The following is a 24049-nucleotide window of genomic DNA, read 5'->3' as shown; positions in this document are numbered from 1 at the left end:
ACCCTCTCATTATAACCCGAAAATTTACCGCTCTAAACTGGAGCCACCTGTTTTCAGCTCTGCTCTCAAGTACACAGCTTTTATCTCTTAGCTCAATTCCGGCACCTAACATTAGTACTCAATTTCCTTCTAACAACTGGATTATGGAATCTCTCAAATGTAACCGCATTTTCTCTCCAGTTGTTTGTTGTTGTTTGTTGTTGTTGTTGTTTTAAACCAAAGGCCAAAGGCATTAACATACAACAAAATTCTCAACGTGAGTGATAAAAATGCATTAAAAGTAACCTTTAATCCATGCTATTAACTGATTTTATTCTATTTTGGCACGTTTGAAGTAACTCATCTAAGGATTAGTTAGGCTTTTCTACACTTCTTTTTATCAGGACTCTACCATTCTTGATTTAGTTTTGAGGGAAAAGGGTTTGCAAAAACGATAATAATCTCACAGCTGGAGATGGCTGGCAAGTCCGTTAGTGCTCATTGTGCCATTAATTTGCAGGAAGCCTTTGTGCTCCTTCTACCCCTCGTTTTACATGCTGAGCAGTTTTCACTGATAAAGTACTTATAGGCCAGTTATTTTAGATTAACGAAAAGCCCAGTAAAATTTTATGTAAAATGGCTATCAACTTTCTCTTGAAAATACTGAAATGTATCTTCCGTCTTGATTGCTTGAAAATCTTAACCGTGACCATTTGCCTCAGTAGTTCTCATGTGAGTAGGCAAAGGGAGTCTTAAAATTTTTAAGAAGTATTATTTTCAAACAGAGAAGGAATCCAAAATTTTAGACTACGAATTCAGACTGAATGGCTGAAGCCTCCGGGCAAACACACTGATTTAATCACAAGCAGCAGGTTTCAAAATCTTGCCTTCTTCAGCCTTAACAATGAAGTATTTCCCTGCCCTTCAAACCTATGGCAATGATGCAAACACATTATGCAAAAAGAATCCAATATCGTTGGGATTTTTAACACTATGACATCAATTTCAAGAATAGGTGGCATTGTTCTAATTCGACACTTACCCAAAATGAGATTTTAAAGTCAATGACTTAGTACTTCCTCTGGACCTGAAGCCCCAAAAAGGACAGTTAAATACCCAACTGTCATGGATTTTAAGTCAAACTCCATTTTCACCACTTTTCACAATTTTCCCAATTCCCTAACAATCTTCAGGTACAAAAAACCAAGTCTAACAGAAAAGTCTCAGTTTTTAAATCTGCCACAATATATGCAAACCTGTTGAGATTTTTCATACTTTAAGACATGAAACTGTATAGTAATGGAGTCCTAAAATTACTCATTTTCTGCTATACCACCTTTCTATAAATCACAAGCTCAAATCGCGGTCCCAGAGACTCATATCTAACACAGAGAAGACATGGTTCATACCGAACACAGCAAGGATATCTGCAAAGTAGAAATAACGGGGTCTGAAACTAACAGGGTTAAACAACTTCTTTTGTGAGGCCACTGGCAAAATCTACAGCAGCTGTCTAACTTTGCCTTCAACAATCATAGCAAAAGCTCAAGGAAGTGATCCAATACAGCGCCCGTCTTTAGTAACCAGATCGTTTCTATTTCATTTTCAGCCAAGGGAACGGATAATGAAAACAAAATTATTCGTCAGTCAGAAAGTTTACTTGACAAGCTAATTTTGAACCAACCTTTAACTTCTATTCACATGTACAGACGGACCCTAAGAGCAGTTTCTTTTTTGTGTGGAGACAATCTTAATAACTCTTAAATGCTGGCTATACAAGTTAAACTTCGGATGGCTATCACTGCTTTAAACCCACTTATTAAAAACTACTGGAAAACTTTTTAGCTGCTCAAGGACTAGTCCTGAGCTAAAAAAGAAAAGGCAAACATTTAGTGCCGTAAACTGATGAGACATTAAAATGATGTGAATTTTGCAGTGAAGAAAACAGAAGTCACATCGTTTCATCTCTGACCTCAAACAAGTGTACAATAATTTTAAGATTTTATTTATTTGACAGACAGAGATCACAAATAGGCAGAGAGAGAGGAGAAAGCAGGCTCCCTGCTGAGCAGAGAGCCCAATGCGGGGCTTGATCCCAGGATCTTGGGATTCTGATCTGAGCTGAAGGCAGAGGCTTTAAACCACTGAGCCACCCAGGTGCCCCAAGTGTACAATAATTTTTATACAAGAAACAAACTCAGCTCTTCCAAGCCTGTAATTTTCCACCTAAAATTACTTACATTGTTTACAATAAACACAAATGATCTCTCATCATAGAACATCTGGATTTACCAACACATCTAGGATACCTGCTCCGAAAGGCTTATCGACTTAGCTGATGGAAAACAGGTATTTGAGGACTTAAAGATATGTACTCGAAATAGAAATCCAACATTCTTCAGAAATTAATTAATTTTCTCAAGAATGTAAATAAGGGGGGAAAAGTCATCAAATCAGTGACCCAACAAAGTTAGGTTATCACTCTGGTGAATAACCACAGGTTTACGCTGGGAAGAAACTCCCAAAATTACTTTCAACCAAGTTAAGCAGGAATGGGCAGGATAGCAGCAGTTCCCATTTCAATATTTACAACATAGAAGTAAATACATTGTTTTATTTAAGTAAATTCACCTAAAGAAACATTTTTCTTCCCTACAGGGCAATCTCAATCCAGCATTTAATTTTTAATTCCAATCCTGCTTGCTTCCACGGAGGTTTGACCCAAAGCAATTTTAGTGAAATTTCAGGCTGGTATACATTTCGGCTATATGCCACAGGCAAAAGATACTGATTCTAAACCTATGTGATCTATTTTTTTTACTGTAAGTCCTATCATCTTACAGTATCTCCCGTAGGAGAAACAGGATTTCAACAACTTAACATTTGGAAATGACTACTAGTTGCTGGTTTCCTAAAGGGAAAAAAATTAAAACAAACAAACAACCAAAAAAAACCTATGAATTAAAATATACACGCAAATGGGTACTCCTGAATTGACATGTATGAATGGCTTACTTGTTTTAAAAAGGAAACCTCAAATCCTGGGTTAATAATATGTGTCACTTTTAGGGATTTAAACCATAAATTTTTCAAATAAAACTAAATAAATTGATTTGTAAGTAATTAACTATGGGACTTCAATCATGTAAAATTATCTCTGTATATTCTCTATGGCTCAGGAATTTAACTGGGTATGTTCAAAATAATACACTTAGTGGGTCATGGAACCCACTGCCTGTGAAATCTCCCATGGAGATTCAAGACCACCCATTGAAAATAGTACAACATTATTGCCTCGAGCAAGAAGCTGGTACATAGGACTGGTTATTCAAGTCTTTTAAATACTATTTTATTGAGGGATTGTGGGAGGTGGGGGAGGGAGCCAAGGGGGATTCATGAGTGGATGGGGGAGGAAACTCAGACAGAAAAAAAGAGAAATTTCTAAAGCAAAAGTTCCAGTAGTCCCCTCACAATACTCATCGCACCCTCCCCCCTTTTTAAACAGCTACATAAACAAAGTAATAAGTGCTCAATTTCAGGGAGAATTACATTATACTCCATTTGAACAGGCTACAAAGTACTTTTATTTGAAAAGCTGCTTCTCCTCTGTTATAAACAAATTTACCCGGCACCAATTTCAATGAGAAGATGGCTAAGGGAGATGGGAGGCAGAGTTAGGAAAAATTCACTCAGTGTCTTAAATAGTTGATCCAATAAAGATCCTTTAGAGGAAACTGTAAGTCTATTTTTTTTTTTCTCCCAGTAGGCAAATCATACAGGGGGGCTTTTCTTTTCTAGCGTACTGCACCCTGTCTCTTTAAATTCCAGGCCTGCCCCATTTCCCACGCATTCAATGAAAGCAACACGTTTGCTGGCCTCTAGCCCACAATGTCAAGTAGTTTTCTTGCTATTGAATTTCAAGATTATTCTTTTGGATCATTTGCCCTTTAGTTTTAAGCACGCCAAAGCAAAAATAATGTCTTTCTACAATAACATAAAGAAAACTCTGAGGCCTTTACAAGTCTACAAGTAGAGAACACCTTCTCCTTTAGTTTCCCTTTCACTGCAAAATATGCTCCCACTCTATATGCTCCAAATAAGGGCCATTTATACATTATCTTGGTCTACTATAGCTTTGTCTGTACTCTAATAAAATTCTAGGAGTATATTTAATTTAGTACCAAATTTGGAATTTCTAACAATCTGCAATACTCAAACCAAGTCTTCATATTACTCAAACTCTCCAAGTTTTAAGTGTGATCCCCTGAGGATTCAGTTAGAATAAGTTTTAAAACAATGACTTGATTTTCTATATTTGCAGTTAAGCCATCTACATAAATTAATAATAAAAATAGTAAGCAAATATGGGGAGCTGTAATCATGGGGCCAAAGAGTCTATTTCCCTCATTTTCATACACATCTTAACCCTGAAAAAAAGAATCCAGGCTATTATGAATCCCACTTAGAATTCTCTCCAAAGGAATAGAAATAGTTAAATAAAAATTTATCAGCAGAACTAAATGAAGACCATGGAAAATGTTACTCCGAATGCTAGCAAATGGAACTTAAAGTGGCAATTTTATTCAAACAGCTAATAAAGAAATGGTCTGATCACAAACATCAATTTTTATATTTCACATTCTGAGGTGGAGTTAATCTGTCATTTATGAATTTCATAAAAGCAGCTAAAACCAAAGGGAAAACAGACTTATTCTTAGTTGACGTACAGTTTTGATATGCATTTGCACATACTACTTTCAGTGGTTATTCTTTTTAATGTTATAAAGGTAAAGATATTAATATCCCACATATCATAATATCATAGACTTAACTAGATGAATTTTGGGTTGCAAAGAGACCTTTAAGACAACTAAAATTAACTCCATCTTTGCAGAAATCTTTTTTATTTTTAGAAATTATTTCTTTTACTTGTGTTTAAGGAATGTCTGTATTAATCTATCTGTACTGTATAGAAAACACGAAATGACATTTTAATTTTCATTTTTAAAACTTCTGGTTATTTTTGCAGTTATATACAAAATATTACTTGAACTGCTTCAATCCTAAAATATTGTTTGTGTTTACACACGTATGCATCCGTTCAAAAAGAACCATCTCTTCTTTCCCTCCCCCAAACACTATTTTTATCTTGCTTTTGGTAGTTGTCCGGGTACTTTCTATTTCTCATAATTTAACATTTAACTTCCAAATTATATACAAAGACACAAGATGGAAATGGGTCTTTATTTGCAACTACAGATCCCATCTATTCCTGCCACTATGACATCTAAGCATGATTGATGCCTTTTCATTTGGTGTCAATTTTTAAAGTCAGATTTAGGCTCTGGAAAATTTTCCAATACTATACACATCAAGATAAACACACTAATTAACAAGCTCATCAAACTCAACAGGAAAAAAAAAAATCGAAACTTTTCAAAACATTCTTAAGTGCTTCAAAAATGTACACTGTACTGAAATACTAAACAACGGTTGTCTTTCTGCTACAAAGAACACCGTCTATGAATCACGTACTCATAAATCAGGTTAATCTGATTCATTTTACAACTTCAACACAGCAACTTTGTTAAGAAAGGTAAGAATATCATTTAGATGTTTTTCTTAAAGTTTACAATCAACTTTTGAAACATCTGTGCATATATAAGTGCTATTAAAAGAAACACTCAAAATGACAAGGTGACTAAAATTCCAAATAACAAAATATGAAAGTGTTCCTTGGGAAAGACATTTTTATATTCTAAATGAGATCAAACTTAAAAAAAATTAAAATCTTATTGTAAACATGTCCATATGTACATTTAAGTATCTAGTTTTACCTTCACACAAGATAATTATGCCTTATTCAAGAAAGCTCAAAAAACCCAGTATAAGCATTTCCTGAACTCTTTCTATTTGCTGGATGGGGGTACTGAATTTTGGAATAAAGCCAATTTAATATATTTTTTTTAATTCCTGATATCCCATCTCCTAGAGATAACTTCTATTAACATTTTGCTAAGTATGTTCTTTCCATCTTTTCACTGATGTATTTTTATCTCTCACACAATTCTCAAAATGTGAGTAATGAACAATTCTGGCCATTCTCATACAAAGATAATGGACTGAATCAAGTACTAAAATCAATGATAAAAATAAACCATAAAAAAAAAAAAGCCTCTACAGAAAGCTACTATGTCAAGTAACACTAACTTCAAGCTACTAAGTGGCCTTTAAACATAATTCTCATTTATTTGCTGCTCTCTTTAAATTGTCTGCATTTCTATATTTTTGCATATTTGTGTAAATAAATCCTTCACTCTAGCATCATTCACAATTCCCTTTAACTAGTTGGAATGATAACTAGAATTGTTTTTTACATTAGCAGCAAGTCACATGTAAAAAGTTGGAAGAGTAACTGCTTTTCAAATCAACTTCAATTAAGCATCTGAATTATTAAATAGAAAAACCCTGAAAGTATCATGAATGATCAAATATTTGATATACCATACTTTTTTAACCTGTTTACATGGTAAGTCAAAGTCCCCAACTATTCTGTTGATAGGAGAAACACAAGTAGTTATCTGAAACATGATGCTTCAGAAAAACACAAGGACAAAATTTCAAGGTCTGGCCTACATTATATGAAACAGAAAAAAAAATTCAGTTAATTTTCATGAAAAATTCAATGGTCTAATGACCTGGTCAAGAGCCATATTTGAAGCAGAAGTTTCAAATAAACATATGGTATCCTGAGTTCTTGGAATGTTCCAACCTACAAGTAGTGTTGATGGCTGGCATAAATGGCACTGAGATTATGAGAAAGTAACTTTTCATAACAAAACCGTAATCACCTATCTGGTTAATTCCCCTACTTCCCTGTTAGGGTAGATGACCCAGCTTACTGCTCACTCACCATTAAAAAAGGTAAAATTCCAATATGCTGACGTTCATATCAATAATTTTCTATTTTCAAAAAAAATTATTCTCCAAACTACCACATTATGAAACATAAGAAATTAAATACAGTAACACATGTCTATCCACAACATGATAACCAATACATAGTTGGTCTAATAAATGGTAGTTATTTCATTAGGAAAACACTAGACAAAGGAAGGATATGCTCAGAACTTACCCTTAAAAGAAAAAAAAAAAAAAAAACTAAGGAAAAATAATATTTCAGAGCTCGAAAAGCCCACAGAGCTTATTCAGTCCAAACATATCCCTTCTGCCTCCCAGGACAGGGCCTTTTCTACTGCATTGCTAAATCCTGCTCTACAAGTTTCTGGAATATATCTGACTCATTTTTTTTTTTTTAAGATTTTATTTAGTTATTTGACAGAGAGAGATCACAAGGAGGCAGAGAGGCAGGCAGAGAGAGAGGGGGAAAGCAGGCCCCCCACAGAGCAGAGAGCCCAACGTGAGATGTGAGGCTAAATCCTAGGACCCCAAGACCAGGACCTGAGTGGAAGGCAGAGGCCCAACCCACTGAGCCACCCAGGCACCCCCACCTGACTCCTATTTTTACAGCTAAAAGGCTAGTTGTATTTCATGGATTAAGTAGCTTAAAAAAAAATTTTTTTTAAGTGACAGACCTAGCCAAGTCTCTAAAATTTGTGGCTAGCTTTTTAAAAAGCACCAAAGTAGGTGAAAAAAAGATGAAGGAAGAAAAGACAGAAAAGGAGAAACATTCATTTTTGCCTATAACATAGGCTAAAACTCCTTCTAGAAAATGTGATTCTCAGCTGACACAATGCTTCCTGCTAAATTCAGGTGGTGGTTCTGTTTACACAAAGTCAATTATTAGAGGTACAGAAGAAATCAGTTTCTGAACATGGAGCAATAATTTACCACTTAGGGGAGTGGAGGCTGAAGTCAGGATTCTAAAACTCTTACCGACTAGCAATACCTATCTGCCTTTATGTTATACTGCTGCCAGAAACTTCCAGCATCCAGACTACACTGATGGAAGGTATGAGTGCTATCCGCAGTGATAATACAGGTCCCATCTCATGGGATGAGTAACTAACCCGTTAGGAGAAACAACAAACAGACATATGAGGGGAGGCCAGTGCAGGACTGATGGAGCATAGAACACGAGCTCCTGCTCAGTGTTTATATGATAAGGAAGAAGCTTCCCACTGCTCCTTACTATTTCTGCGCACAGGTAGGAAAAGTCCTACAACAAGCATCTTTAATAAGGCAATCTGGAGCTACGTCAACATTTTGAATAAACTATCCCACTAAAAGCAACCAAATCCCAACAGCCTAAACTGTTTTTCACGTAGTCACTACAAAACAACTGCTTGTAAAACAGAACAGGGAAAGAAATTAAACAAAAGAAAAATTATGGGTATAACAAAAAGGCCAATGAACCTTACTTTTAAACATCCAAAATGTTACAAATCTATGTCAAAATAAATAGGGACATAGAATAATCTGATCGTAATCTCTCCCAACACCGCTCTGGGGGAGGGAGTAGATGTAAGGGCATAAAACCTATCTTCAAAGATTAAAGGTATCATGCAGACTAAATTTATATCCAGATACATTAAGAGGCAAGCAACTCTCCCTACTGTGTAGGCCACTGTTGTTATTAATATTTTAGGAAATTGCTAATGTATAGTTTGCTTTTTAAAATCAATACATACACACAGGATTTGGCCTGGTATTGATGGGAAAATAACTAATAATTTCTGCTGAAAACAAAGAAAAAATTTACTTTTGGCAAAATCAAATATTTTAAAATTTATTTGGTTCAGAGAATATCAATCTTCTGACATGGGTAATAACTCTAATTAAATCCAACTGATCATCTTTATAATCACTAATGAACATTATTTTAAATAAATGGAACTCACGATTAAGTTCAAGATAAGCCATAATTTTCTTTACTTTTTTTTAAAGATTTTATTTATTTATTTGACAAACAGAGATCACAAGTAGGCAGAAAGGCAGGCAGAGAGAGAGAGAGGAGGAAGTAGGCTCCCTGCTGAGCAGAGAGCCCGATGTGGGGCTCAATCCCAGGACCCCAGGATCAGATCATGACCCAAGCAGAAGGCAGAGGCTTTAACCCACTGAGCCACCCAGGCGCCCCAAGCCATAATTTTCTTTAAAAAAAAAAAAAAAAAAAAAGATGAGGGGAGCCTGGATAACTCAGTGGGTAAGCCGCTGCATCCAGCTCAGGTCATGATCTACTTGTGATCTCTCTCTGTCAAATAGATAAATAAAACCTTTAAAAATAAATAAATTAATTATTTTTTTAAAAAAAGGTGATGCACTGATTTTATCCAAAAAGTTAATTGTTAACTACTACATACCAACTAAATCACATCCAAATACTAGCCTTATTTGTTTAGAAATTCAATAATAGCCTCCTTCAGGCCTTAACCACTGCAAAATTATCACACTTAAAAGGATTTCATCACACAAAATTATTTCTTAAAAAACTATGTTCTGGATCATTTATGGAATTGCAATCCCACCACGGTGGGAAGGCAAAATATCAGGGGATATCTACCATTCAGTATCAAATTTTCCTAATGATTTCATCTCAAAGGAGAACCTTAAATTAATCCACCCAATAAATTTGATTTTGCCTGAAAGTAGCTGTAGAACTTTCCCCTCTTAAGCAGTATCTACCATGGTTACCACCACTTAATTAAATCCTAGATCATGTCTACAAAAGCAGGTTTTGCTGAACATTTGTCTGCTAATATAAGTGAACAATTATTCAACATTTTAAAAGTAAACATTTACCACCATTTATTACCAGCTCTCTTTTTGCACCAGCACACCTGTGACTCGTTGTGTCTACATACAAGATCACTTCACATTTCTAGGCCTCCAATTCAAAATAAAAAGAGGATAAAAAAGGATGCAGAATCTCAAATGTCCTTTCCAGCTCTACAAGATACAAGCATGTTGAAGGCAGGAACCTCCTGTTTCTCATACTTCTCAGCAGTCCTTTCCCTGTATCCTGCATGTATAAAGTCTGTTGGTTAAGCATATTACCAAGTCCACAAATTATATTCTTAAACAAAACCCCAAAACCACACAGGAAAACAAAACAAAATAGGTCAATTTGGCAAAATTAAAAACTTGTGTATGACAAAGAGATACCATACATTAGGCTACAAGAAAAAGAAATAAAAATGCGGCAAGATATTTTCAAGGCAAACAACAAAGGATTAACACCCTACAGATAAGAAAAAGACAAAGATCCCAAGTTTCTTTTTTAAAAAAGACAAAGGACATTTTTAAAAGTCAATAAAGAGGAAATCCAAATGGTCAGTAAACATAGAGAAAATGCTTAACCCCACAAAAAACCAGAGAAATGCAGACGAAAACAAAAGATACCATATTTCAACTAAGTATGAAAATAAGAAATCTGAAAATATCCAACGTTGGCCAAGCTGTACAGAAAATGGACCTTATTCCCTGACAGAGTATAAACCGTCACGACCAACTTTGTAGAGCAATCTGACAATGTCTAATACAAATGAAAACGCACACACAACTCAAATTCCAGGCCTATATCTAAAATCTTGTTCATCTGTACAAGGTAACACATTCAAAGATGCTCACCGCACAGAGCAGACAATGACCTATATATTCTTTAATAGGGGAACAGAAAAGTAAGCATAGAACCTCTTCCTACCATGAAAATAGTGAACAGAAGAAATTAAAAGAAATGAATTGACTCTCTACTGATGAACTGTGTGTGAAAAGGCTAAAATACGTGGGGGAGGGGGGGGAACTGTAAGCTACAAAATTATTCACTCATGAAAATGTTCTGGAATTAAAGGGTGGCAATTAATTGTCCCACAACCGTGTGAATATACTAAAAGCCACTGAACGCTACACTTTAAAGGGGTGAATTTTACAGTATGCAAATTACATCTCGATTTTTAAAAAGGACTCATCTAGTATGATACTCTTTATGGAGATTTTATAACATAATATACTATTACTTGCAGCAGTATAAACGTGCAAATGTACATAAACAGAAAGAAAGAACGTCTGAAGAGTTGAAAGAAAGGATGGGGAAGCATCTAAAAACTTTAGCTGCCTAGTATAATATCTAATTCCCTAAAATCAAAACAAAGATTCGAATATGATAAAATGTAAACATTTATCCAGCCTTGGTAGTGGGGATGTGAATGTTTGTTATATCATTCTTTCCTTTGTATTTTCATGGGGGTTTTTTTGTTTTGTTTTTTTGAGAACTAGAACAATGGCACAAAATAGGCATATCATAAACGACAATAGTAAATATATAGACACGTGAATGCAGCGCTATTAATCAAATAAATGAAAATAAAAATGAAGTTCTGCTTCATCCAGCAAATTGATGAAGAGTTACCAAAACAACAACAACAACAACGACGACAAAAAAAAAAAAACAACAACAAACTGTTAATTCCCAGTACTGGCAACCACATAGGGAAAAGGGAATTCATCCAATCCCTGGGGAAACATAAACCAATCTTTTTGGAGGTAAGTTTGGTAATGCGACTATCAAAATTTAAAATCTATACACCTTGTCTCAGCTACCTCCCTTCTGGTAAATATAACACAAGGAAATTACAGGAAAAAATGTAAAAATGAATGCCTCAGATGTTCATCATAGCATTAATCCTAACAAATTAAAACTAAGAGCAATCTGTCTATGTGAAGTTGTAACAAATGTATATTTGATGTAATACCATAAAATCCAGCCCTAAAAAGATGCTTTTTCACCATATACCAGGAGGGCAGAAATGTTCATTTATGCTATAGCCCCAGCTCCTGGACGTGTCCTAGCCACACAGGACCTCAAAAAACTACCTGTTGAATGAATTCAGGTAATTTACAGTTAATGTATGTGTGTGTGTGTGTGTGTGTGTGTGTGTGTGTTTGTATATAGGAACAGATATCTACTAAAATATTAATTATGGCTTTCTATAAAGAATTCTCAGGTAACCCTTTTCTTCATATTTCTATAGTTTGATTTTTCACAATGAACACACACCTATAAATTAATAAAATAACATCACTTTCAAATGCATGTAAAAAATACATGGGTTCCTCATAAAAGCTGGATTGTACACTGTCAAAGTTCTATATCTGTAAATTTAAAAATACTAATGAGATACCTGTAATACCAATGGACTCTTTTTCCAGACAAACTGTGTTCTCAGAAATGAATACAGCACTATAAACAAGAATGCGGAGAACCACAAAATACAAAAGAATAAAAGATTAAAGCATGAAAATGTATGTTACAAGGAAGAGAATGAACTACAGAGACTCTGGCCACACACACAAAGCAAAATGTTTCAAAAGAATATTAATATGTATCACTGAGACAAGAATTTCTCTTTCTACATGGTAGCTTCTTGCTTGAGGAATGAAACATAGAATCAAGCAAGTATAAAAGCCAAGGGAAAAAATTATAGAATTCTGTATTACTTCCAACCGGACAGTGAGAAACCCTGAGATCAGGGATCCAAATTGTTTGAAAATCTCTCCAATAAATATTAGAGACTAAAGTTCAGTAATACACTAAGTCCTTGCTTAATCATGTAATTGGGACAATGGTGTTTCACATCTCCTCCTCTCCTACCTATCTAAGCTTTCCAAGTTACCTTCTGAAGATTTAAGTCACTAAGTTTAAAAAAAAAAGAAAGAAAGAAAGAAAGAAAGAGAAAAAAAATCTGCATCTTAGAACTGTAAAAGCTGTGTTAAGTAGCAGAGGGTTATCTGTAATAGTTGACCAGAAAAACAACTGAAGGGCGAAGGTTGGCCCATGGAAGACCCCTGGAAGGAAACTTGAAAAAAATCAAGAACGAACAAAGAATCTTTAAGGTAAAATTATGAAACCGACTGATACCCCTGCCCTGCTCCCAGAGGGACCCTACAGAGGGTCACTTAAAATAACAGATGTAAAAGGCTTCTGCTTATACAAATAATATGCCATAAACTGGACAAGGATATTAACTATAAAATATATCCACTAAAACCCAAGTTTGGATTTTCCTTTTCTGAAAAAAAAAATTGTTAGATAATTGTTATAATGGAATGTAACCATGTCAAATACCTTGGAAGACTTATCTTTCCTCTTTCCATTAAATGTTTTTATTAGCAACGATAGTAATGGCTTTAAAAACTCAGCTTCCACATAGTAATAAAGGAGTTGATCTGTGCCAGGTTCTGTGTTGAATATTTTATACCAGAGGTTCTCTGAGCGTATTCAGGGATCCCAGGATCCCCAAAACCTTTCCCAGGGAAAACCTATTTTTTCAACGACTCTAAGACATTATTTGCCTCCTTCACGCCTTCTCTCACGAGTACTGTGGAGGTTGCCAGAGGCTACCTGACGTGTGGTAATCCAACAGAATGAATGCAGAAGCACGGAAGCTGATCCAATTATTCCAAAACATCAAAAAGATCTGTACACACAAAAATTAATACCACACTTCTCACTCTTTTTTCTTGAAAATACTCATGTTTCATTAAGATACTTTTCACATGCTACCTTTAACGGGTTGATTATTGTTATCTTTAAACAAATTAATAAATAACTTTTGAAATGTCTCAGGTTTCATTTCTAATACTGTATATATCGGTAGATATAACTTACATAGGAAAAGCTCTGTGGAGTCTATGTTTTGAGAGTGTAAAGCAGTCTTAAGGCAAATAAATTTGAGAACAGCTGATTCATATTTAATCCTCAATTTATGAGGTAATGGTTCTATTCTTTCATCATTCCAGGAACATAGATGAGAACCCAAGTGAGAAAACCGAGAGAAATGACTTGCTCAAGATCACAGAAGGAGCTGGGGAGGCGCCTGGGTGGCTCAGTTGGTTAAGCATCTGCCTTCAGCTCAGGTCATGACCTCAGGGCTCTGGGATGGAGCCCCGTGTTGGGGCTCCCTGATCAGTGGGGAGTCTGCTCCTCCCTCACCCTCCTCCTGCTTCTGCTCTCTTTCTCATACTTTCTCTCAAATAATAAATAAAATCTTAAGGGGGGAGAATTAAAAATATCACACTAGGAGTCTCTTAAGCCAGCATTTGAATATAAGTCTGTAATTCCTAACCATAACTTCTCACCACTGAGCAACAATATCTACCCAAGATAGTTCTATGTTGTGTCTTTACTCTTGGACTTTTAGTCTTAAAAAGTAATGAATGCTCACTGGAATGTTTTAAATACACAGAATTAACTTTAAAAAAAAATCAAACACTACAAAAACACCTCCTATCACTGCCAACACCATGAGCACGCATTAGAAAAAACTACTGGTAGGAGCTGGGTTCCCATTCAACCAAAATTCATTTACTTATACACATACACATATGCACTTTTTAGTTGTATAAGCATATTTTTTTAAACGGGATCGCACTGATTTAGCGACTTATTTCACTTAGTATCTCTTGCTGATCATCCTGCGTCTACGAATAGATTTACCCCCTTTTAACAGACCACCCATCATTTTACTGTACCCAGCTGGGGGTCCCCTATATGGCTTGCCTCCAAATTTCTGCTGTTTAAAAAAGTCACAAGCAATATGCTGTAACTTTGTGTAGCTGTGAAGCTGGATCTGCTGGAAAATCCCTGGAAGTAAAACTGCTGGGTCAAAGGGTGTAAACATTTAAAATCTTAATAGATGTTGCCAAATGCCCTCCAAAATGTCCGTGCCCAATTTACATTCCCACTAAAAGCAGGAGATTTCCTTCAATAATTCAGCTTTTAAGTGCCTTGGAAAATTATGCTGTATGTTGCTTCAAAATGCCAAGTAGTAGAACTGCTCTCAATGGTCATTTGAATTCCATACAGAACTCTACATAAATCTTCTAACACTCGATGAATGTATCAGAATAGCTAGCTATACATTTTTACTTTTTCCTGAAACCCTTTAACCACCTCAGAAGAGAAAACACACCAGGTACGTGCAGTATCTGCAACTGGTTGGTCTCAAATTTTAGGAACCCTGATAAAAAGTTACCCAAATTATTTCAGAAGACTCCTTAACACAAATCAGAACTACACAGTAATGCTGGGCTCAACCACTTAAATCAAAGGAAAGTTCTAAGTGTGGATTTATTATGCTTTATCTGCCCACTCAAAGGACTAGGGCTAGAAATAAAAAGCTATCAAATCATACCAATGGCCAAATTAGCTGACATAAAATAATAAGCAACAGATTTCATATCATAAATGTCAATGGAACAGACTGCAAGTTAAGAATGGCTATAATTGGAAAGAAAGTTCACTCAAACTCACATCATACTGAAGATGAAAACATTAATATTTTAAATGAAATGTTTTGAATGTGACCATTCATTTCAGTCATATCAGACTATTATAAATCTTTGGTACTAACAAATAAGATACGGTCTTTTTTTGCAAGTAGATAGTTTTAAAATGCATTATACTCTGACCTGCCTATTCTGTACCAGCTAATGGATATTCCCGGCTTCACTATTTCATCAAAATCTCTCTTCTAGTACTCTGTGCTAGTAATTTTAAGTTTAAGTCTCCAACCCATCTTCGGAACAGAGTAAACCTTCATTAATTCAAGTCCAATTAGCTCAATTCTGAAATGGTACATGTAATTCTCATTAGGCAACAAGTTGAAAATACTATAATTTCTTCCTCTATAAGTTCTCATAATATTACTGTGAAATAAAGGAAATCAACCTGAAAATCAATTTGCTTTTCCAAACCAAAGATTCGTAAAACTAAGGACTCATCCACCTTCGTGGCTGAGCAGTTCATCCTCAGTGCAAAGGTCCACTTCTGATTATCAGTTACTGTATACGGTGAAAGTGATTTAACCTGTTATTATCAATAGCCACTTACAGCTGGGCATATGTGCATTTCTTTTAAATATCTTGTAACTAAGATTTTTCACAAAGCCCTTCTTGCAATTTCTCCCCATTTCCAATTTTTCACTTACAGATCTATAAAATGGCAAATATAACACCTTAAAAGGTACTGAAGTAGACGCTACAATGCTTGGCATCCTTATTCTGTATTTATTCTTACCACTTTCAAAGACTTTATAAGCCCAAAGTAAGTCCCAGGATTAAGTGGCATGTTCGGTGTTACTTGAAATTTACAACTAACTATTCCCAATGAACAGAGAAACCTTCTCTTGCAATCTGAATCATGTGTAATTACAGTATGACAAGGTCTCTCCTGGGCTATGTAAGCTGGCATTTTTCCCAGGACTTGTCACATCATGGGAAGCACACATACAAATAAAAATCCAAAAATAAACATTTTAAAACAATGGCATATAGACTACATAAAGAAAGTCCACAGCTGAAAATAAAAAATTGAAGAGCCCATTCAGCAAGCAGGCATCTCTCACTAGAGATGGCTAAGACATCAGTGTTATCAAGCAGCTTACCACGCCTAGCAACAACTCCCAGGTGTGGGCTGCGCAGGCCAGCACCCTCCCGTTCCCTTGGCTGGACAGAAAATCATTAAGCAGGGGACAAGCAGGGGAACAGTGCCACAGACACACTGAAGCACAGAAACAGTGCTGAAATCTGGGGAGGCTGGTCATCTTTCATTTCATTTCATAATGCCAACTGCTTGATTGTTAAAGAGCCTAAACAAAGTTATCTTAAGAGCTACGTCTTCTGCCAACTGTCTTCATTTTCCTAATACAACAAATACTGCTTTTTTTGTTGTTGTTCAATGTATTTCATTTCGAAGTGAGTAGCAGCCAAATGGTCCTAACAGTGGATACCAAGGATCTTAGAAGGTGGTTTCTTTTGTTTAAACTCCTCTGCAGTGGCTCTACAGACACATGGAAAAGGGAGAGGGAGAAGCAAGCATCACACCCAACCTCACACAGTGACAGAAAACTTGACAATACTCATCCTAATTACAATACTGAGGAAATACGAAGTAAAAGCTCTCTGGCTACATTTTGATCTAAAATGCTAAAAAAATCGAAAGGCAATTTCCTAGAGGCCACGCATATTGCTACCCCTCTATTAGAGGCTGGATTCATTTATTAACCATCCAGCAAAGCCCATCAAATTCAACTGTTCAAGTTCTCATGAGGAGCTCTAAAACAAACCACTAAAGGCAAAATATACAATCCTACAACCCATCACATGAGCTCTGGAAACAAAAATAAGCATCAGCACAAACCTCTGCCACCTCGGAGGCACACAGCATTTCGCCTTTCTTTATTCAGCTCCTCAATGCTCAATAATTTCCAGTAGCTCTAAGCAGAATGGATTTATTATGATGTTACTCTAAGAAACTGCAGGAGTTCTAGATGCCAATAAAGATTACGGATCAAATGGAAGATAACTACTAACCATTGTGTCGAGTTAGATAAATAAACCTGCTCACAAACAAAGCACCTTATTGTATTTGTACTGTTACCTCCACTAATCCAACTAAAACAACCAGACACTAGCTTTCCGGAGGCTGAAGGGAACAGAAATCAGATTTCTTAAACCCTCTTTAATTTTCCTCCAAAATAACACCCCGTTTCTTTTTTTCAAAGCCGTCCTGCGCTTTATGGGAAATGTTTGGGATCGGAGGGGCTGAGCTGGATTATGCAAACTAGAGACCCAGGCTAAAAACCAAGGTGGGGAAGGACTGAAACAGAAGGCAGGACCATATCGTTCCTCTGAAACTTAGCTTCAACCTTTGCAGGGACCCTCTTTCCCCCGGAGATTCCATGGGTAAGACACTTCGGGACGCTGCTCAAAAATCAAAGGGGCAATCAAGTGCTATGGGGCGGGGGCGCTAGGGACGAGTAAGTCCCCCCACCCCCGACTAAACAGAAAATGCTGACGGCACCAGGTAGGGGTGGCTAACCCACTGAAAGGAAAATCTGACAACCAGCACCTAGTGCCGAATACACAGGCAGGAAGACCGAGAAGACCCTAAAGAGAGGCGACTTCTCGAGACGGAACAATAACTACATCCCATGCATTCCTTGCTAATAACGCAGGTAAATCTCAATTTCTCCAGGTTAAAAAAAAAAAAAAAAAGGCGCAAGCTGTTTATTCCCTCCAGCTCCTCCCCCACCCCCGACACTTCCAAACCCAACAACTAATTGCACCTTCCCCACAGAACCCGCGGCTAACCCCAGAGGACCGGTGAGGGCTGGCTTGGGATGAATAAACACTCGACACCTGACGGTCCTTTCTTGGCGGTGACTTTCCCGAAGCCGAAGTGGCGCGCGCGCGGGCGGGAGCCCGGACCTGGCCAGCGCGGCGCCGCGCACCCTAGTCCCGAGGCGACGCCGGCGAGCGCGACGCGGGGGGCGGGGAGAGGGGCAGGGGGACCGCCCGGGCCAAGCGATTGTTTCCTCCGCGAGCAAAGACATTTTTTATCAAGCTCCTTTTGTATTCGAGCCCTACCTCTTTTTGGCCTAGGAAAGCTTTCGTGCAAGTGGAAGACGACTTTCTCCACAAAGTGCTGTATGTTACTGTGCTCCGGGCCGCGCACGAACACCATCCAGTCGTGGGTGAAGCCCTCCACGGTGGGTTTTTTCCTCACCTGGGCGCGGTGCCCCAGCTCCAGCTTCACCTGCACGGCACACTGCGGGCAGGGGGAGGAGAGACAGCCGTGAACAACAGGAAGGCGACCGTTCGACACTGAACATTGCGCCTGACATTTTTTTTCCTCCTTCTTGAAACGCACATAAAAGGAAACGGCGGTGCCCTCTGCATCCACGTTTCACGCGCGTGGGCGCGCACACCCCACACCCCCAAATACACCCCACTCGGCCCGCCCGGCTCCCGGCGGCCGGGGCCCCGCATCCACACCCGCAGGGTTTGTAACGGAATGTTGCCCCCAGTCGGGAAGGGGGTCCGGGGGTCGGGGGTGGGGGTGGAAGAGGGAAAGCACACTCAGCCACTACAAGCACGACAACAAATGCATCGGAAACAAATTAGAAGACAATTAGGAGGCGATGCCAGGGCGGTTTCCCGGTGTGGGAAGGGAGGCAGTCGGGACCCCGAGGTGGGGGGATTCTGGTGAGCCCCCTCCCTGAAAGTACCGCGGCGACAGGCACACGCCGAGGAAGTCTTTGTGTACGTGTGTGTGTGCGTGCGTGTGGAGCGCTGTGCCAGGCGGAATGGAAACTACAGGCAGCCTCTGCTGATGGGTACAAACTCCCGTGCTCTTAGCACTGGTTTCGTGCACAACAAAAATGAGACGTCGTCACACACACACACACACACACACACACACGCCCGCAGCAAAACACGCCGAGGCATCCATAACTTAAGGCACCCCGCACCCCCCGGCAAAAACCCCCCACGCGATCGGCGAGGCCAGCCTCACCGAGCCCCCCCGAAACACACTTCCAAGAGCCAAAGTGGCCCCAAAGTAGCTCCCACCTCCCCCAAAAAATAAAATTCAAAAAGGCAGGGCGGCGGGCGGACAGCCGCCGAGGCTCGACTGCGCACAGCCCAGCGCGGGGGCAAAGTTGCGTGCGGCCCCGCCGCTGTCAGCCCGCACACTCCGGCTCACACACGCGCGCCGCGGAGAACGCACCATCGTAGCGGCCGCCGAGGCTGCTCGCCGCGTCCCCGGACTGTGCCCGCGGCTCCCGGCGGCGGCGGCGGCTGAAATATGGCTGAGTTATTATTCGCCTCCTTCCACCGTGTGAGTGTGTGAGTGCGCGCGTGTGAGCGAGAGTGCGCTTCTTGCGATTGCAAAGAGAGGCGAGGAGAGAGGGAGGCGGGGGGGGGGGGTGGAGGGGCGAGTGTGTGAGTGTCTGTGTGCGTGTGTGTGTGTGTGTGTGTGTGTGCGCGCGCGCGCGCGCCGGGGGGGGGGTGGAGAGAGGGAGGGGAGCGGAGGCTGAGGGAGAGGCAGCAGCTCCCTGCAAGCCGTACCAACCTTTCTCTAATTGGAACCGCGGAGCGCTGGCGCTGTCTGGGCGGCGGCGGCGGCGCAGGGCGAGGGAGGAAAGGCGGGGAGGGGGGAATCTTTTATTATTATTTTTGCATGTACTTACCGAGCTAGCCATGCCTGGGGGCCCGGAGGTTTGCTGGGGTGTTGTGTGGTACCCCCCTCCCCCGCCCCCCTCAGCTGTAATTCATGAAGAGGCTGCTATGAATGAGAGCGCGCCCGGGAGCGGAGGGTAGATGGCGGACATTCTCTGCCTTTTTCCCCCCGCGTTCGCTTGCTCGCTCGCTCGCTCGCTTATTAAACTCAGCCCCAAAAGCAAAAGCAGCAGCAGCAGCAGCAGCAGCTCCAGGGCCAGAGGATGAGATTCCGGAGCATGCGCCGTGGCGCCTGACACCGGGGCTCAGAGCCTTACGGGGCGGAGGGAGGGCGCGCGGGCGGGGCGGAGCGCGCGGGGAGGCCGAGCGAGCGAGCCAGGGGGAGCTCGAAGGAGCCAATCACCGGCCACCTCCCGAAACCCCGGCGGCCCGCACCGCCACACTGGAACGCCCTGCTTAAAGTAACAGGTTCCTACTGGGGAGGGTGGCGGGGGGAGGTGGAGCAGAGGGCGGAGAAGGGGCGCTAGTGGGGAGAGCGGCCAGCTGGGGAGCCATCCCAGCCCCTATGTAAACTCCTCTAGCCCTACAATAAAAAACGGATTAAAACTGCTGGAATGTAGCCACTGCCTAGAGCCCCCAGCAGCCGGAGAAGGGGTGTTAAATCAAGTCTTCGGCGTTAGCATGCTGGGGGGGGGGGGCGAGGAGGAGAAGGAGGGGCTTTCTTTTACTTTCCACCGCGTCTTTTTGTGGTTTTGTGCTGAAAAGGCAAGAACTCACGCCCAAACAAACTTACTTAAGGACTGAGCGAGAGCAATGGCAGTCTACAAACAAACATCAAAAAGCAATCGCTGAGACTGTTATAACCCGCAACAATCCCCCGGCCCCCTTCCCCACCTACTCCCAGGCACCCGCCCACCGGCTCCACTCCCCGCCCTTCTGCCACCGCCACAGAAAATTCGAAAATGAAATGAACAAAAATGCTATTTTCTTCCAAGGGAACTCCTCCCGCTTGGTAATCCCCGGCTGGGAGGCATCACAAAGCGGTGCCCAGGTGAAGGTGAGACACCTGGGAGTACCGGGTGCAGACCCTCAGGGACCAAGCTTAGAGTTGTTTTCTTCGGGAGGTTTCCCCTCCTGACAGCTTGGTGGGTTGCATCAGAACCTGGAGAATTGTCCTCCGAGGACACGCGGGGCAACTGGGAGTCTTAAAATAGCAGATAAAGTTAATACTGGCTGTAATGTGCATAAATTGGATTATAATCTTTAGGCGTATTGGTGACAGCGTAATCCAACTCTGGGTATTAATCCGGTTATGCTCCCAGGTGACAAACCGTCTCAAGAGTGTTCCCAGAGTTGCGCTCCTGCAAACGTTCCCACTCGGGTATTGGGTCTCAGTGGCCGAGGATTCAGCAGCGCAGTCACGCGTGGGGTGGGGGGGGAGGAGTACTGACTAGCTTCCTTCAGCAACGCCGACAACCTTCACAAAGGAAACGGATAAGATCTAGACAATTGATTTGAAAGTGAAAGATGGGTGTAACTCCGGTTGGTTAAAGAAAGATCCTTGCATCTTCCTAGCCCTTATTCCTTTTTTGCCCGTCTTTGTTTTCTTTCCTCCCCTTCCCTCGCCTCCCATCTTTTTTTTTTTTTTCCCCCTGAATTTTCCTTTGGCTTCATTCTCTTCTCCCTGCTTTCCTGTCTTTATTTGCCTCTTTTCCTCTTTCTGGCTCAACTTTCTGGTTTTCGTCTTTTCTTAAAACCACGAAAGCAAGTTGTCTCAGCCCTTGGATTAAAGAGAGCAGTAGAGGGGGAAGGAGGTTACCTGAAGCATCTGGAGTCCTACTTGCTAGTTTTCAGTTCTCCCAGCTGCTCACAGAAAGAGAACCCAAATCAGATCCGTGCACTTCGGGCCAACTTTAATTTCCAATCCATTACTCTAAATCCAGTGGTTTGAACTACTAAAATTGACACTCTGACCTCTCCCCAGCTACAAGCTAGAAAACTTCTTTGGCTTGAGGGGAGAAACATTTTAATCCAAATCAAAGGGCTATTTCTCTACTGACCCACATGTACACAGATGCATATTATCTTGCATATCTGTACAAGTAGGTGTGTGTGTGTGTGTGTGTGTGTGTATCAGAACTAAGTTTAAGTAGACAAGCTGTGTGTTGGCGTCCACATGAAGGGTGGACCTTCTTGCTATGCATTATTCACTTTTTGATGAGATAATTAGAAATCCTTCAGAATAATAAGATAGGGAACTGATGATTATCTGGATGTGCCATTACAATAAAGCCGTTTCCTGTAAGGCAGCAAGCACCGGGCAGTGAGTGTAGCTCAACACACAGGTGAAAAACAACAATCTGATTATAAGTTTGAGGTGACTTTAGAGTTTGACTAACCTCTTCCAATGCCAGCTGGACTTTCCTGTGATTCTCTCTGTAACTTGTCCCCGTGCTGAGGGACTGGTATCTCTTTTTTGAATTATGTGTTTGTTGGATTAAAATTTATTCGAGGAGGCACCATTAGAGTCAGAGACGGTCTTTTCCCATTACCCCTCCTCTCTCAGACTCCTTTAAAAACCCACCATGGGGGTAAATTTCATTCCCTAGGCACTGAAAACATAAATTCGGTCAGTAGATGGCGCATGGAGCCCTTCCACCAACGTCCTTACCTGACCTCTTTACAACAAAAAGACCAGAAGGAGGAGAAAAAGAAAGAAAACACAATCCTAAATACTCTAGATTCAACTTTTGGGCAAAGGAATTTATGCCAGTCTTTCAATGTATCATTCATAAGCTGTTTTAACAAGTTGGCTATTAATTAAAAGCTATCAAAACAGGAATAACAGCAGATTAATTTTGTCCAGCATAACTGGAGATCTTTGCGCTCTAAGGTAAAAACCTGAGAAAGCTTTTGAATACTTAACAGTGCAATAATAGAAGATATTTTGCAAATCAATTTTAAGATAATTTTCTCCAGTACTAAATATTCCCCCCCCAAAAAAAATTTTCTAGTGGTAATGCTTAGGGATAAAAATATCCAAAAAGCAACTACTTTATTGAAATTCATACTTAGTATATAGCACAATATGCAACACTGTGGCGTAAGTTTTGAGGAGCAGAAAAGAAAAGCAATTGACATCATCGTTTCAAATTAAATGTGTGACAAAGAATAAAAAAAGGAGAGTGTCTGGGACAGATCTTAATTCTTGATCATCACCGTAGCTCTTCAACCATTATTTTGGCTCCAGCACTTTTATTTACAATAGTTCTGTTTACTGTGGAGGTTGAGGCCAGTTTGGTTGTTTCCGGCACAAAATAAAGAGGTACTGTAAAGAGTAATTAGGTTGTTAAGGAGCAGTTATTTCTTCTTAATAGGATTTTACCTATTTATTTGTTGTGATAGATTATTCATGCATAAGCTCCAATAATCAAATCAATAAAAATTAACCACTGTTTATCCTTTGCAGTATGGGATTTGGGGGAAAAGAGAAGAAGATATATGGGGGGGGGACAGACACTCACCAGACATCTGACAAATATTAGACTCAGAATAATTAAGGATTTTTTTAAATACTAGTGCACTTTTTCTGTATACTTTATTCATGTGTTCATTCACCAGAATCATACAGTCAGAGAGTTAGACTGTAAGAAAATAAGAATGACAGGGGAGAAGTTTCACCAAATGCTTTTTTTTAATTTCTTCTTACCTAAATTTGGGATAGAGATCTGTGTCACACATAAGCAAGCAGCATACAGATTTGTCCTGAACATCCCAAGGACAAGAAAAATAGTAGCACAGGATTGGAAGTCAGGATTCGTTGCCTTCAATTCCACTGGTTAATACTTAGATAAGGTGGGAGGGGCGTTGATATCTTTTTGCAACAGCCAAGTCCTAATTTCCTTTCCTTGATCTGGAGTGTTCTCTATGTTCACCTCATTGCAGCTCTTTTAAGAAACAAATTCACAATGAAAGAAAGCTTACTAAGCCTTTTCAAGATCCATGAGCATATTTTCTCAGCTGAAACAGTCTCCCTGTTTCTTAGGGAAATTTTTGGTTCAAAATGTTACATTTTTAACATTATATTTAATTC

General features: G+C 39.8%; 1 protein-coding gene across 2 annotated transcripts in view; it reads right to left on the bottom strand.

The window, feature by feature from the left end:
* MLLT3 (MLLT3 super elongation complex subunit) overlaps positions 1 to 20263 on the bottom strand; it is a 278476-nt gene extending 258213 nt beyond the window's left edge. The window contains exons 1-2 of one of the 2 annotated variants that reach the window (XM_032308670.1): positions 19968 to 20263; positions 18364 to 18544 (exon numbers count right to left, since the gene is read on the bottom strand). In XM_032308670.1, the coding sequence (XP_032164561.1) occupies positions 18364 to 18544; positions 19968 to 19979 (193 nt within the window). In that variant the 5' untranslated portion in view covers positions 19980 to 20263. Of the gene's footprint in view, positions 1 to 18363; positions 18545 to 19504; positions 19719 to 19967 lie in introns of those variants that run through there. The other variant, XM_032308671.1, reaches the window with a different exon arrangement.
* Positions 20264 to 24049: the final 3786 nt, after the last annotated feature.

The sequence above is a fragment of the Mustela erminea genome, chromosome 12 (assembly GCF_009829155.1).
Source record: "Mustela erminea isolate mMusErm1 chromosome 12, mMusErm1.Pri, whole genome shotgun sequence".
Lineage (NCBI taxonomy): Eukaryota > Metazoa > Chordata > Mammalia > Carnivora > Mustelidae > Mustela > Mustela erminea.
Note: the sequence above shows the minus strand (reverse complement) of the source record. Positions and strands in the feature narration are given on the sequence as shown.